This window comes from Peromyscus maniculatus, chromosome 10 (assembly GCF_049852395.1).
Source record: "Peromyscus maniculatus bairdii isolate BWxNUB_F1_BW_parent chromosome 10, HU_Pman_BW_mat_3.1, whole genome shotgun sequence".
In the NCBI taxonomy this organism is placed as follows: Eukaryota; Metazoa; Chordata; class Mammalia; order Rodentia; family Cricetidae; genus Peromyscus; species Peromyscus maniculatus.
This window is the reverse complement of record NC_134861.1, coordinates 9469982-9483769: the sequence shown is the minus strand read 5'-3', so window position 1 is coordinate 9483769 and position 13788 is coordinate 9469982. Positions and strand designations below refer to the sequence as shown.

The 13788-nt window shown below is 48.3% G+C and overlaps 1 protein-coding gene across 3 annotated transcripts in view; it reads left to right on the top strand.

The window, feature by feature from the left end:
* The window catches only part of Nudcd3 (NudC domain containing 3), a 97032-nt gene that overhangs the window by 73682 nt on the left and 9562 nt on the right, over positions 1-13788 (top strand). For 2 of the 3 annotated variants that reach the window (XM_006972997.4, XM_042285646.2), the window contains exon 4: positions 2823-2966. In XM_006972997.4, the coding sequence (XP_006973059.1) occupies positions 2823-2966 (144 nt within the window). Of the gene's footprint in view, positions 1-2822; positions 2967-9270; positions 12443-13788 lie in introns of those variants that run through there. The other variant, XM_076545881.1, reaches the window with a different exon arrangement.

Here is a 13788-nt window from a genome sequence, read left to right as displayed (position 1 = left end):
CTGGTACTCTGTTTGCTGCTGGTACTCTGTTTGCTGCTGGTACTCTGTTTGCTGCTGGTACTCTGTTTGCTGCTGGTACTCTGTTTGCTGCTGGTACTCTGTTTGCTGCTGGTACTCTGTTTGCTGCTGGTACTCTGTTTGCTGCTGGTACTCTGTTTGCTGCTGGTACTCCTGTCTGCTCACCACCTTGAGGAGTTCGTTCCTTACTCTGGTTAGGTTCTGGAAGAGTTGTGCCCAAATTTGGAAATTATCATGTTATATAAAACTACTGGGAGTTTGTTAAGGGACCTGGGTCTGGTGTTCTTTGCAAGCAGAAATTGCTGGTTGGGTTAATTTGGTCAACATTGGTCATGATCATCAGGAATGAGTTGTGCCATGCCTGGCGGTGTGGCTCTGGCAGTAGAGGCCGTCCTTCTGCTGCCTTCTCCCCCAGGCATACCCCAGCATTTTCACTGAGAAGTGTCGGCTGGGGTCACTGACACATATGGTCTCCCCGATTTTTTTTAAAGAACCCCTCCCCCACTTCATTTTTATTATTTATTTGTTATGTGTATGGGTGTTTTACTTGCATGTATCCTTGTACCCCAAGTGTGTCTGGTGCCCAAGGAGGCCAGAATGGGGGTGTTGGGCCCCTTGGGTGGGACCGGAGTTGCAGACTGTTATAAGCTGCCGTGTGTGTGTAGATGCTGGGAATCAAACCTGGGTCCTTTGGATGAGCAGCCACTTAATCACCAAGTCATCTTTCCAGTGGGTTCCTCTTTTTTTTTTTTTTTATGGATATTTAAAAATGCATTTAGGGCCTGGGGAGATAGCTCAGTTGGTAAATGCTTGCCATGCAATTATGAGAACCTGAGTTCAAGCCTCAGAGCCCTCTTCAAAAAATATCGGGCGGTGGTGGTGCATGCCTTTGATCCCAGCACTCGGGAGGCAGAGGCAGGCGGATCTCTCTGAGTTCGAGGCCAGCCTGGTCTACAGTGAGTTCCAGGAAAGGCGCAAAGCTACATAGAGAAACCCTGTCTCAAACAAAACAAAACAAAAAAACAACAACAAAAAAAAGCAAAACCCAAGTATGGTGGCAAGCAGTTATAATTGCAGAGCTAGAGAGGCAGAGACAGGCAGATTCCTGGGGCTTTCCCAATCATCAAGCTCCAGGCCAGTGAGAGACCCTGCCTCAAAAACATCCAAGGTTGTCCTCTGTGGGTCTCATGTGCATGCAAACACACATGCACTCACACTCTACACAGATATTTGACATGTGCCCCCCAACACACATATACACAAAATTACACAGGTTTTACTATGGTAATTCATCAGCAAATAGTACCAGACTTGGAAAATTAAGAGTTTAAGTATTTAATGAGCATCTACCAGGTAGTCTCTGAATTTTACTTTCATACACCTATTAGAAAAATGGAGTTAATATATTTGTTCCCAGTGTCCATTTAGTATGCATTATACAAATACAGGTTGAACATCTCTAGTGCAAAATTTTCAGATTAAGGAGGTGCAACTAGTTAGCATTTGTGCAGATACTCCAAAAAAGAATGAATGCAAGGCTGGAGAGATTGCTCAGTGTTTTGAGAATGCTTACTACCCTTGTAGAGGACCTGTGTTCATTTCCCTGCATCCACATCAGGTCACTCACAACCACCTGTAACTCCACTTGGAGGGGCTCCAGTTCCTTTTGGCACCCACAGGCACCAGCAGGCATATGGTGCACACCTATGCACATGCACGTAAAATAGTAAGTGACACAAATACAAGTTCCAGTTTGTCTTCTAATTATTGAACGTACACCTTTCTGGGGTCACGCACTCTGCTTTGGATCTGCTGGCTGGTTGTGTGGTATGAAGTGGGGAACCTTTTCCTAGCAGTTCCCAGCTCATTGTAGAGACACACTTGGGGACAGGAAGAGGTTTACCCACAACAACAAAGTAGACACATAGACAGTTTCTGTCCAGTGCAGGCTCAGAGGGAGCAAGGTAGCTGAAGTTCAGCTTCATAAGGAACCAAGGTAAAAGGCTAAGCATGGTGGCACACGCCTTTAATCCCAGCACTCAGGAGGTAGAGTCAGGTGGATCTCCGAGTTGGAGGCCAGCCCAATCTATGTAGTGAGTTCTAGGCCAGCCTGGGCTACAAAGTGAGACCCTGTTTCAAACAAACAAACAAAAACAGAACTGAAGGAACTAGTTTTACTCTCGTGGATGAAGATCAAGCTATGGTCACATCCTATATAGCACCTCAGAGAACGAAGAGGCCACACATGTCTTTTGCTAGAAAGTTTTGAGGAAGCAGCTCAGTTATTCTAGGCACAGTGGTGCCCAGGGCCTTAAGAGGTCAGAGAGATAGCTCTTGCCGGTGGCTGTCTATGTGGCCATTTGAGGGGAAAACAGAGAGTGGATCCTCATGGAAAGGAAGCTCACTATAAGAGCTATAAGGGTTCCCTCTGGAACCTTGAGCCGAGGCTTCTGCAGTCTACATAGTCGCAGGGGAGGTGAAAGGAAGCCCCCAACTCCTCTCTCTCCACTTGCCTTCCAGCCCGAGAACCAGTCTCTAACTGCTGACAGGAAAAGGATTTGGGTGGAAAGCCAGCAGCTTCCACCATAGTACTGACAGCTCTACTAAGGCTGAAATCTTTTCTGGTGCATTTGCCTAGGAGCTGATAGGATGCCGGATTCTTGGAATGTGAACTGGGCTGGAAGGTTTTCTTCACAGGGATCCTTGGGGAACCCAAGTGTCACAGTGTGTGCTCAGCTGGGATGCAGTAGCTGCTAACCTTCATAAGGTGTCACAAGATGACTTCTCTCCTGGTGTGTTCTCAGGTCTCTGTGGCCCTTAGCAGTGGCTCCATCCGAGTGGCCATGCTGGAAGAAACTGGAGAGCGTGTCCTCATGGAAGGGAAGCTCACCCACAAGATTAACACGGAGACTTCCCTCTGGAGCCTTGAGCCGGGCAGGTGTGTTTTGGTAAGTGTGGTCACCTGTGTGCAGAGCTCCCAGGTGGGTTTTAAACCTGCTGTGATGCCCCCTTTGGCCAAGTCTTCCCAATGAGCAGTGAGACCTTTAATTACAGTAATTGGAACAGACTTAATTAATTCTTTGCATATTTAGCACCCAGCTCCTGCTCAGAGTCTTATCTCCATGAGCCTTCCCGTTTGTATCCTCTACCCCTCAGGGTCCTAGTCATTCCTGGGAACCCACTTTCTTATGAATAAACGCAAAAACAAGGACATTAAAATGAAAATGGAGGCGGCATTTTTCCTAGGTGCCAGTCTTAATAAACTCACCAAGGAGATCTCACCTAGCACCTGGCAAGGCACAAGGTAAAGTTCAAGCATATGACAGTGAGGCATGAATCTGAATGGAGAGCTCACTTGTTACCAGTCAGCAGACCCCCCACTTTGGGCTGAATGCTTCCTGGCCAGATGTATGCAGCTCATCCTTCTCTCCTGTGATAGCTTTGACCCTTGTGAGTGGTATTGACTGTATGCTGGCACCAAGAGGAAAACTGGCACTTGGATTAACTTGTTTCCACTTTCTTCCCACAGAGGGAACAAGTTAGGTAAGAGAGATAAATAAAGATGAAAAGAAAAACACTAAGTCTTTGGATGAAAAAATCCTCAGGCCTTCTTCATATATGTAACATAAACTAAAGACAGTATCTGTTAGATTTTACAAGAGGTGCTCAGTGATGGCCGGCCTCTCTGGGGTATCCTGCTTGGTACTGGTGGGTAAAGAAGTAAGCTCTCAAGCCCACAGTGGCTCTGTCTTTGCTCCCCTCATGTTTCAGTGAACAGGACTCAGTCAGTACCTGTGGGGATCGGGAGTATCTTCTGCCTCATCTTGCTGTCAGATCCGAAACAGAACTATTGTTGCTCATGTGGAGATGGCCCCTCACGTAGGCATGTGCCTAAGGACTGCCAGGTCCCGACCTGCCTCAGCTCCCCTTGAGGTCTCCTAAGGCTCATGCCATAGGTAGCTAGAAGTTTTCAGAGGTGGGGCTGGATCTGGTTTGTCCTGTGTTCTGAATCTCCCAGCACCCAGGCCTCCCTTTGCCCATGGTTAGTACTGGTGATACCCATAGGGACTTGACTCAGGGCTCCACCAGCCATGTATAGGCTGCATTTGTCTGAGTGTTGTTCTGTACCTCACCGATGCACGTCCCTTGGCAGGGCAGCATTCCACAGCCAGAGAAAACAAAAGGACTGTTCTGCCAGTGGTGTCCCCATTGCCTCTGAAGGTTGACTTTGGGTATCAGCATGATTGGGTTGAAGGAACTGGTAAGGCGTGGGTGTGTGTGTGCAAGGATGTTTCAGAGAAGATTTTCATGCCTGTCAGTGATCTGAGTAGGGAAGACCTTCCCTGAATCTGGGCAGCACAGAACAATCCAATAGGCGAGGCTCAGATTGAACATGATGTCGGGGAAGAGAGACATTTGGCCTCTCTCTGCCTTTCTTCTCCCAAGCAGGCATGCATTTTGCCTTGGATATCAGACTGCAGATTCTTTGTCCTTTCCACTTTAGGATTTGTATGGGTGACCCTTGGGTCTTCAATATCTAACCAAGTCTGTACACCATAGATCTCTCTCTTTCTGAGGGTCTGACATCCCTGGATTTGCACCTTGCAGATGGCCCCTCTGATCATGTTAGCCAATTTAATATGTATTATATATCCGTGTGTGTGTGTGTGTGTGTGTGTGTGTGTGTGTGTGTGTGCGCGTGTGTGTGCATGTGCGCTCTCTCACTTGTTCTGTTTCTTTGGAGAATCCTAATGCAACCTTCTTGAGTGTGGCAGCTCAGTCCCCTCCCCTTATCCTGACCTTTAAACCTGCATATTAATAGTGCTGTGCTGAACTTCTAGATCTGAGCACCCCAGCTCCTTTCCTTGGCATGTGACTTGAGTTCCAGGTGCTCTTCCAGTCTCTGCTGAGCTTTTCATGGTCAGGTGGTTCTGGAGCACAAGTAACATGCCAGTGCTGGACTGGTAGCCTTGCTCTTGGTAGGCACTGCCCGTGGCTGCTGTGAATACCATGCTAGGGTTCTCTGCTTCTAGGGCTGCTGCCTTCCAAGAACGGAGAGTTCTGTGACAGCCCTGTCTTCTGCCTTGGCTAGTTAACTCTCTGCAGAGTATGGGATGAGTTAGGATCTCTGCACAGCTCACTGTTGGGAGCTTTTTCCAAGTGGTCTGTGTCACTCAAAAGCAGCAGCGTTCCCCAGGGGAATGGTCTTTGGGTTCACGGACTCCAGCTGTGTTCATAATCCACTGGGATTAGAATCTGCATAGTAGTCATTCCTTTTACTTTATGTCTATAAATATATGATTGTTACTAAATTACCTCTAAGAGCTCTTGTTGATAAATCCAACTTTGAGTTCATAAATAGTCCAGAGCCATGTTACTTTTGGGAGGCGTTGTCCATACTGGTAGAATAGGATGGAGCCATCTATTGTGACTCTATACCTATAATCCTTGCACTTGAGAAGTTGAGGCAGAAAGCTTGCCATTAGTTTTGGACCCGCCTGGGCCTAACATAGCAAGAAAATACCTCAAGAAAAGGGGAAGCAAACAAAACACTGGGCCAGCAAGATGCTCCCTCGGTAAAGTGCGTGCCACCAAGCCTGCTGACCCAAATTCCACCTTAGCACTCCTACAGTGAAGGGGGAAAGCTGATTTCCCACAAGTTGTCCTCTGACCTCTCTGTGTGTGTGTGTCATGATTCTCTCTCTCTCTCTCTCTCTCTCTCTCTCTCTCTCTCTCTCTCTCTCTCTCTCTCTCTCTCTCTCTCTCTCTCACACACACACACACACACACACACACACACACACACACACACACAGAGACAGAGAGAGAGAGAGAGAGAGAGAGAGAGAGAGAGAGAGAGAGAGAGAGAGAGCGCCATATAAACAGTAAAAAATCTATAAATTTTTTTTTAAAATGGAATAGAATGTGGCTGGTGGCCCAAACACTAACATCTTACATTAATTGCCAACATATATTTAACACATGTGTTGACTCAGGTACTTTATGAGGCACATGATACTCTTTCATTGTTTGCAGAATCTTAGAAGTCAGGCCTTTGAGACTTTGAGATGGGGTTGTTATTTGCCCAAGTGTGAGATTGAGCCTCAAAGCATTGTCTGGCTGGCTGAGTTTTCTGTCTTGAAAAGGTCTAACCCCTTTAACTGGGGTTGGGAAAGTGACGTTTTCCAGCCAAGGAGAAAAGGCGAAGAGGGAAGGGAGATGATCCTCGTGGCTGTGAGATGCTCTCGTGTCACCTTGATGTGGTGACACCTTCCCCAGGCTGGAGAGAGTCCTGTACTGTACCTGTACCCTCATTAGCCTGGCTGGAGACAGCTAGACATTGTCCTGTAGAGGACAGTCAGATGTAAGGACCTCCTTCTGGTATCTATGCACACACTCCCTTCCTGCAGACCCCCTGAGGACTCTTCATCCATCTTCTGCTATGGTCTCTCTTACCTGTGTTCTAGTTGCTATTAGAATTTAGTTTGATTTTGCCAGATACCTACTGTCTGCAGTTTATGAAAAGAAACAACTAGCTGCATTCAGACGACGCCATAGCATGGCATCTGTGGGTGCTGTGCCATCTCTAGTAGAGCCAAAGGAAGCCCTTGGACCCAAGATACTGCACCCACCAGTTCCTGTCCCTCAGAGTTGCAGGCACTGTTATTGGCTGGATTTTATTTTTAAGGGAGGATCACTTGTGGACAATAAGGGATTTGAGAAAGAGGGGCCTTGGGCGGTATAACCACTTCTCCTGGCTCTCTCGGCCTGGGTCCTTGCCTGTACTTGGGGTCCCTTCCCAATGAGAGGTGCGAGGCTGGTCTTCCACCCTTTATGACTGCAGCCTCAGCAAGTAAGTGCTGTGTGTTAAGGAATGGGTCCAGTTACAGACACGAAAAGTTTGGTGTGTTTTTGCTTTATTTATTCATGACCTCTTGGGGCCAATTTTTTCTTCTGATTACATACATGAGACAGTCCTATAAATTACTGAGCAGGTTATTTTTATTCATAAAGGGCCTGTTTTTGTTCCACTTAGCACATTGCGTCTGCTCTGTGGACTCAGCATGGGTATTAAGCAAAGGTTGCCTGACTATCAGGGGCCGGCCTGGGAGCTGTCATTGTAGCCATGCTTGACTTTGGTATGATCCTTTCAATGAGCACCTGTCTCCTGGTCTCTACATGCCTACTTATTGCTTCTTGTTAGGCCTGGGAAGATGGCCTCTTTTGGAGAAAAGGACTTTGCAGGTGTAATTAAGAATCTCAGCATGAGATCATTCTGGATTTTCTGGGTGACCCCTGAATTCAGTGAAAGACACTCTTGAAAGAGGCAGCAGAGACAGACACAGAGAATCCTCATGAAGACCAGGCAAAGACTGGAATAATGTGGGCATAAACCAAGGGATGCCAGCAGCCGCCAGAAGCTGAAAGAAGCCAAAGGATCGATCCTTCCTTGAAGCCTGCAGAGGAATACAACCATACCTTCTCCTTGATTTGGGACATCTGGTCTCGAGAACGACAAGAAATGGATGGGTGACGTTTCAAGTGCCCTCTCCTCCGGCCCAGTCTGATTTTTGTCATAGCAGCCCTCAGACACTCGCATAGGGCCCTCGCAGCCTCTGTGAAGAGGAGTGGAGTTCGGAGCTGTCATTGGTACCCCAGACTCTGCCATAAGAGCATCTGACCTCCTCACCTCACAGCAGGGGAGTGCAGACATGCCGCTTGCTTCTCAGCACCTTCCACGTGGCCTGTTTCTCCTCCCTTTTGCGGTGGATCCCACACCAGACAGTCAGGGCAGGCAGGGGTGGCAGCTAAAACCGTGTGACAGTTCTTGCCTCCCTCCCTCCCACACTTGAGAATGTTAAATGAGACTTCTTGACTCAGGCAAGCTCCTTGCCTGGTTACGGAGATGTAAAATCAGCCGTGGCAACAGCACCAGCTACTTTTCCTGATTCTTCATTCGGTTTCAGAAGCCAGGCACTGAGCTAGTGCATTGTCCTCGTTTCTTCCTCCCTGTGGAGAGCTGGCAAGCTGGCTGCCCTCTGCATTGTGTGGGTAGCTGTAGGCAGGTAGCATGCTCTGCTTCAGGGGCGCTCAGACATGGCTGTGTTGGAAAGGTAGTTGGAGCTGCCTGAGAGGTGAATGCCATTACACACACACACACACACACACACACACACACACACACACACACACACACACACACGCACACACATCTTCATGTATTGACATCGTACACGCAAACTATTTAACATTGCTTAGATAGCTCTAGAATATTTTCTGAATAAATAGATGCTGGAGTTCGGGCTTTAAAACTTACTGCACTGTGTTTATTTATGATTTTTTTTTTTTTAGCCCTGTGAGTATTTTTATACAAGCCGCACCTCCCTGCCTGTATTGAGATGATTTCCTGAAGTTATTATTTCTCAAATGTGGAATCCCAGATGATTACTGCCGTGGCTCTCCCTGAAGGGTGCAGCATTTCTAGAGTGTGCCAGGGATGTGTCAGCACGGGCATCCCCGGGTCTCCCCAGCCATGGACGACTTCATTTTCCTTGCCAGTTTGTCTGGACATCTCTTGTTGTTCTTTTAAGGGTAAAATAAATGGTCCCTTGTTGACCTTTCCTGACTCACGAGCCACCTTTCCTGATGTAGCAACATTTCCTGGCCTGTGAGGATGTTCCTGCATATCATTTACTATACCCCTTCATGAATCCAGAATGGAAGCTGTAGATGAAGTTGGTTTAGCATTTGGCGAGCTCCCCAAACCTGGGATGTATGTGAACTGGATGAGAGCCCACCTTTAGTTGATGCCACCTGCAGTTTTTATCACGACTCTTAACATCATTCTGTCCCTGGATGCCACTAGGGAGGAGCCGAGGCTCGGAGCTCACACAGAAGGAAATGACAGCATGACTGTGCTGAGCAGTGGATGGGCCTTCAGCCCCTCCTCCTGGGTGCGAGGAAGAAAGTGGTGCATAGCTTCCGTCATTTTGTGGTCCCCACTCTGTAGAGCGCAGGTGTGGGTGAGAGCCATGGCTGTGTGCTGTCTGACCTGCGCAGTGTCTTAGCTTTGTTTTGATGTCGTAGGCTCCCAGAGGCAGTTGATGGCATTGAAAGTCAGGAGACTGTCTGTAGCGTGGTGGCTTGCAGCGTGGCCGCAGGGTCAGAGGCTGCCCACATCTCCCCGTGGGGGTCAGCTGAGCAGTGCACCGCCATGCTGTCGTCTCACCCGTTATCTGCCCTTGTTCCAAGGTGCCTTCCTGGAAGGAACGTCCCACCACATTCCCGTTGGCCCAAACTCAATCACACGGGCAGCTGCGAGGAGCAAAGCCATCCTCACTGGGCACAGTGCTTCCCTGAATAGAAATGAGGTTCCGTTACTAAGGAAGGAAAGGGATATAAATGCTGGTGAGTCATCGGCACAGATCGGGGGATGCTGAGGTAAGTTTATTCACACTGAGGGTGAAGTTTCTGTGAGGACATTTTGGGAGCACTGTTTAGTCAGTGACAGTCTGGTGTCCCTCTGGGAAATTATTGTCTTCTGGGACCAGGTAGATAAAAGACGACCTGGAAAATGAGAGTTCATCCAGGAAATGGTGAGGTCACAGTGACCTTGTAGAGCACCATCTAATTCTGACCCAATGAAGGATGGTTCAGAGTGACTTTTTAAGCCACTGAGAAAGGAGGAAGCCAGGAGGTGGCACGTAGTTTCCTGATAGAGAAGGTGCCCACTTTAGCAGTGCCCGTGCCCTGTCAGTAAGGAGAGACTGGCTGTAAGGTCAGCTTTCCTGGACTGTCAGGGAGATGGGACCTCACAGGGTCCTAAGAAGGATGGCGCCTGTGTGTTGGTGACAGTATGGGAAGGCCTGGAGCGAGAGAACAAACAGTCTCGTGAGATGCCGGCAGGGAGGCCAGAGACACACTCAGGGAGGAGTGCTGTGGGCATGGTCCTTAGCGGAGCAGAGAGGTCAGGAAAGTGGTCCCGTGCTGCGGGGAAGCTGAGGCCGGGCTGCTGCTTCAGAAGACTTGCTGAGTCTTAGGAAGTAACTTGGGAGAAAGGGCCAAGACAATGTTCTTTACTCTTAGGTTCAGAGACACCATTTTTTGTTGCGTTTTATGCAGACATACACGTACAGAGTAGGACAGTGCAGACACACAGCTGCTAAATGTCTGTGTGGTTATCTGTGCTTTGAGCAGTGTGTGAATTCGAAGTTATTTGCAAATAAGAAATGAGTGGTCTAGCAAGCACACGATGGAACTCCGCATCATTAGAGAAATAAAGTAGAAATTACAGTGAGCTGCTTTTATACTCATGGGAGTGGCTGTTAAGACCTCACGCGTTCAACTTGGAGGAGCTGTGGTGCCTTGAGCTCCTCACTGCTGACGTGAGAGTGAGGCGGTGGACATAGCCAGTGTGCTCACAGCAGTGTGCCCTGCTGACCGGCGCCGCACTCCCGAGAAATGGAATCGTGAAAATCCTTACAGCGGCTTCCCGCCTAACTGCCAAACCTGGGAACGCCTACATGGCCGTGGACAGGTGGCGATCACCTGCATCATGGAATGGTCTGGCCAAGCGTCATAGCCCACAGGCTCCAGAAAGGAAATGCATGCAGGCCCACAGCGGTGGGTGTCAGTGGGGAAGACATCCTGGACGTGGACAAGCTGGACTGCAAGATGAGCACTGCAGACTGAAGCGGAAGGAGGGCCTGGTGTGGGTGGGCTGTAGCGGAGGCTTGAGGAAACGAGCCGCACCAGGGTGAGTTTCTGTGTGCAAACTGCACCTCCGCAAGTCTGACTCCTCAAAAGTAACACAGCGTTCAAGCAAAAACAGTCAGTTTCAGCAAGCCGTGGGGCTGCTGTTGTGAGGGTGTGGTCTCCAGCAGGCAACCCTTGAAGCCTGTTCGAAGAGTGTTTCTCCTCTGTTCTCACCCAACCCTGGTTCTGTCTTTAGTGTTGAGAACACCCGACTCTACCCCTGGAGACCTGTGTGTATTCTAACCACATAGTTTACGTAGAGGACTAGGTTCCCAGAGTGTCTTACCTGAGGTCCCTAGAAGTGGCACTCCAGGGAAGTCAGGGATGTTCAGAAGAACTTGTCAGCTAAGACTTCTGGGACATGAAGCTATTTACAGAGAAAGGGGCAGGACTGGGTGTGAGGGTAAGGAGCCAGAACAGGACACGAAATGCTCCAAGGAAGCTCTGTGGGAAAGGGGCCAATGAAGGAGAAGGGTAATTGTCACACTACAGCACAGCCTCACTTAGTCCTTCACTGGTGTCACACTACAGCACAGCCTCACTTAGTCCTTCACTGGTGTCACACTACAGCACAGCCTCACTTAGTCCTTCACTGGTGTCACACTACAGTACAGCCTCACTTAGTCCTTCACTGGTGTGCTTATCCTTAAAAAATACAGCAGAAGAAGATAATTTCAGAGTATTCCAAAAAGTTTTGGGTTTCTAAGAACTTTCGGTGCTGTCTGTTGCCCCAGCACCAAGAGCAGCCTGAACCGTAGCAGGAGAGAAGTCACTGAGGAAGGTATGGAGCTTGTATGCTTGCATGTAGTCAGGCAACAGAATAACAAGTGAGCTCCCACATCTTTGGGAATGGATCCCAAATGTCCAGGAGGGAGTCTAGACCTGAAGGCCGTCCTTGTGCAGTGCCAGGCTGTGGAAGTGGTTCAGCCCCAGTGGGAAACAATCCGGTGGTTTCTTGAAACATGAAGTAGATGTACCAAGTGCCCCAGCAACTCCATCCCTAGGTAAATACCAAGGGAATCGCGACTAGGAACTCATACAAGTAGTAGCATTATTCACAATAGGCAAAAGGTGGAGACGTGTCCATCAACAGAGAAGGGATAACTAGACCGTGGTAAGTAAGTTCATTCGGTGGAATGCTGTTCACACATGGAGAGGAATGAAGTTCTGATACATGCTGCAACACAGGCGATCCTCAAAAACTTTATACCAAGTGACGGTAGTGTGTGAAATCGGAAGAGACAGAAGCATTAGTAGGGTGGGCAGAGAGAAATTAGGGTAAAATGAAGAGTCTATCACTGGGTACAAGGCTTCTTTTTGGAGTGATGGAAATGTTTCAGGATACAGATGTGGTGGTTGGTTGCAAGTGGATGTACCAAGTGCCATTGAACTGTTGACTTTTGAAAAAAAGTTATGGGACTTTCACAATTTTAAAAAAAAAGTGGGTTTTTTTGTTTGTTTGTTTTTTGTTTTTTCTTTTTTTTAACAAGGTGGCTGACATCTCTTACCAGTATAAATAAATGATACATTTGGGTGGTACCTGTTACCATTGTGGCTGAAACTATGTTCTCTGGTACAATAGCCCTCGGCTTCTAGTAATATCCACTTAGCATTTGACATGCACACCTGATTAAGGAGTATTTTAATTAAAGATGTTTTAAAATCTTTTAGCTGGTTGTTGTGAGTGGCGCATACTTTTAATCCTAGTTCTCAGAGGCAGGAGAATCGTGAGATCATAAGTTCAAGGCCAGCCTGGACTACATACAAGACCCTGTCTCACAGAAGTGGGAGAGGGGTGCTTGAGGGGCTTGAGAGATGGCTCAGTGGGTAAGAGCACTCGCTGTGCAGGCATGAGGACCCGAGTTTGAGTCTCCAATGTCCAGTTGTGGGTGTTTGGTTTTTAATAGAAAACAACAGCCCAAACCAGGCATGGCTGCTTGTGTTTGTAATGGGGAGTGGGGGCAGATCCCAGGAGCTCACTGGCCAGCTAGCCTAACTCCATCGGGTGGAGAGCAGTAGAGGAAAATGCCCAGCATTCTCTGTCCTCCACTTGGGCATACAGGCATACACACTTGTACTCATGTGCATGCAACATACACACATGCACAAAAAGCCTGAAATGTAGTACAGTGGTGATTACTTCTCTGGTATGCACAATGCCATAATTTGATCCTGACTGCTGCAAAAACCTTTGAGGATTTTTGGAATAACTTGAGCATGTTCCTGTAGCTAGACATTCTGTGAAATTAAAGACAGATAAACTATTTCTAATGATAAAGGGTTAGGATTCATCATGAATTTCATTAGATTTGCTCAGTACACATGTGGACCTGGCATAGGGTGAGCCCCACCCTATCCCTGCACTCTAGACTCGGAAGTGGACCTTTCCCTGCCTCCTGGCAGACAGCTATAATCCACTCTCTCCTGCGGGACAGACCAGTGACTTGTCCTTTGTTCCAGTGCTCACCGTGCCTGTGGAGCATCGGTGTGGAGCATCGTGGACCTGGTGGTGGAGCTGAGTCTGCTCTGTGGGGGACAAAGGTCTACTAGCAGTAACTGAACTGCAGACGGGCTCGGTCTGCCCCCCGCAGTGCTGCTTACTGGTGGGCTGGTAGGGAAGGAGGCTCCGCTTCACACAGCCCTCACTTACCAGTTCTGTCTCTATCTTAGATAGCACACCAGTGTGTGTGTTCCAGGGCCTGGGGCTTCTGATAGTCTATTATTGTAGATCTCATGGTTGTTACTCCTAAGGACAGAAGGCCCTCTTTCTTGCAGTTTGCAGTTCTGTAAGCACCTCAGAGTCTCTTCTGGAGTAGAGAAAGCTTCCTTACCCGAAGGTTCTTCACCGCTCAAGCTTGGTTCAGAACAGAATTCTCAGCATTAGGGTCTTTGGGGCTTATTTAGGGTTCCCACCTCATAAGCTGCACATCAGTTTTAGGCCAGAGGGCCAGGCTATCTAGAATAGCTTTATTTAAGGTGGGGACCAAACAGCAGAAGTCATTTACTGGTGGGGCT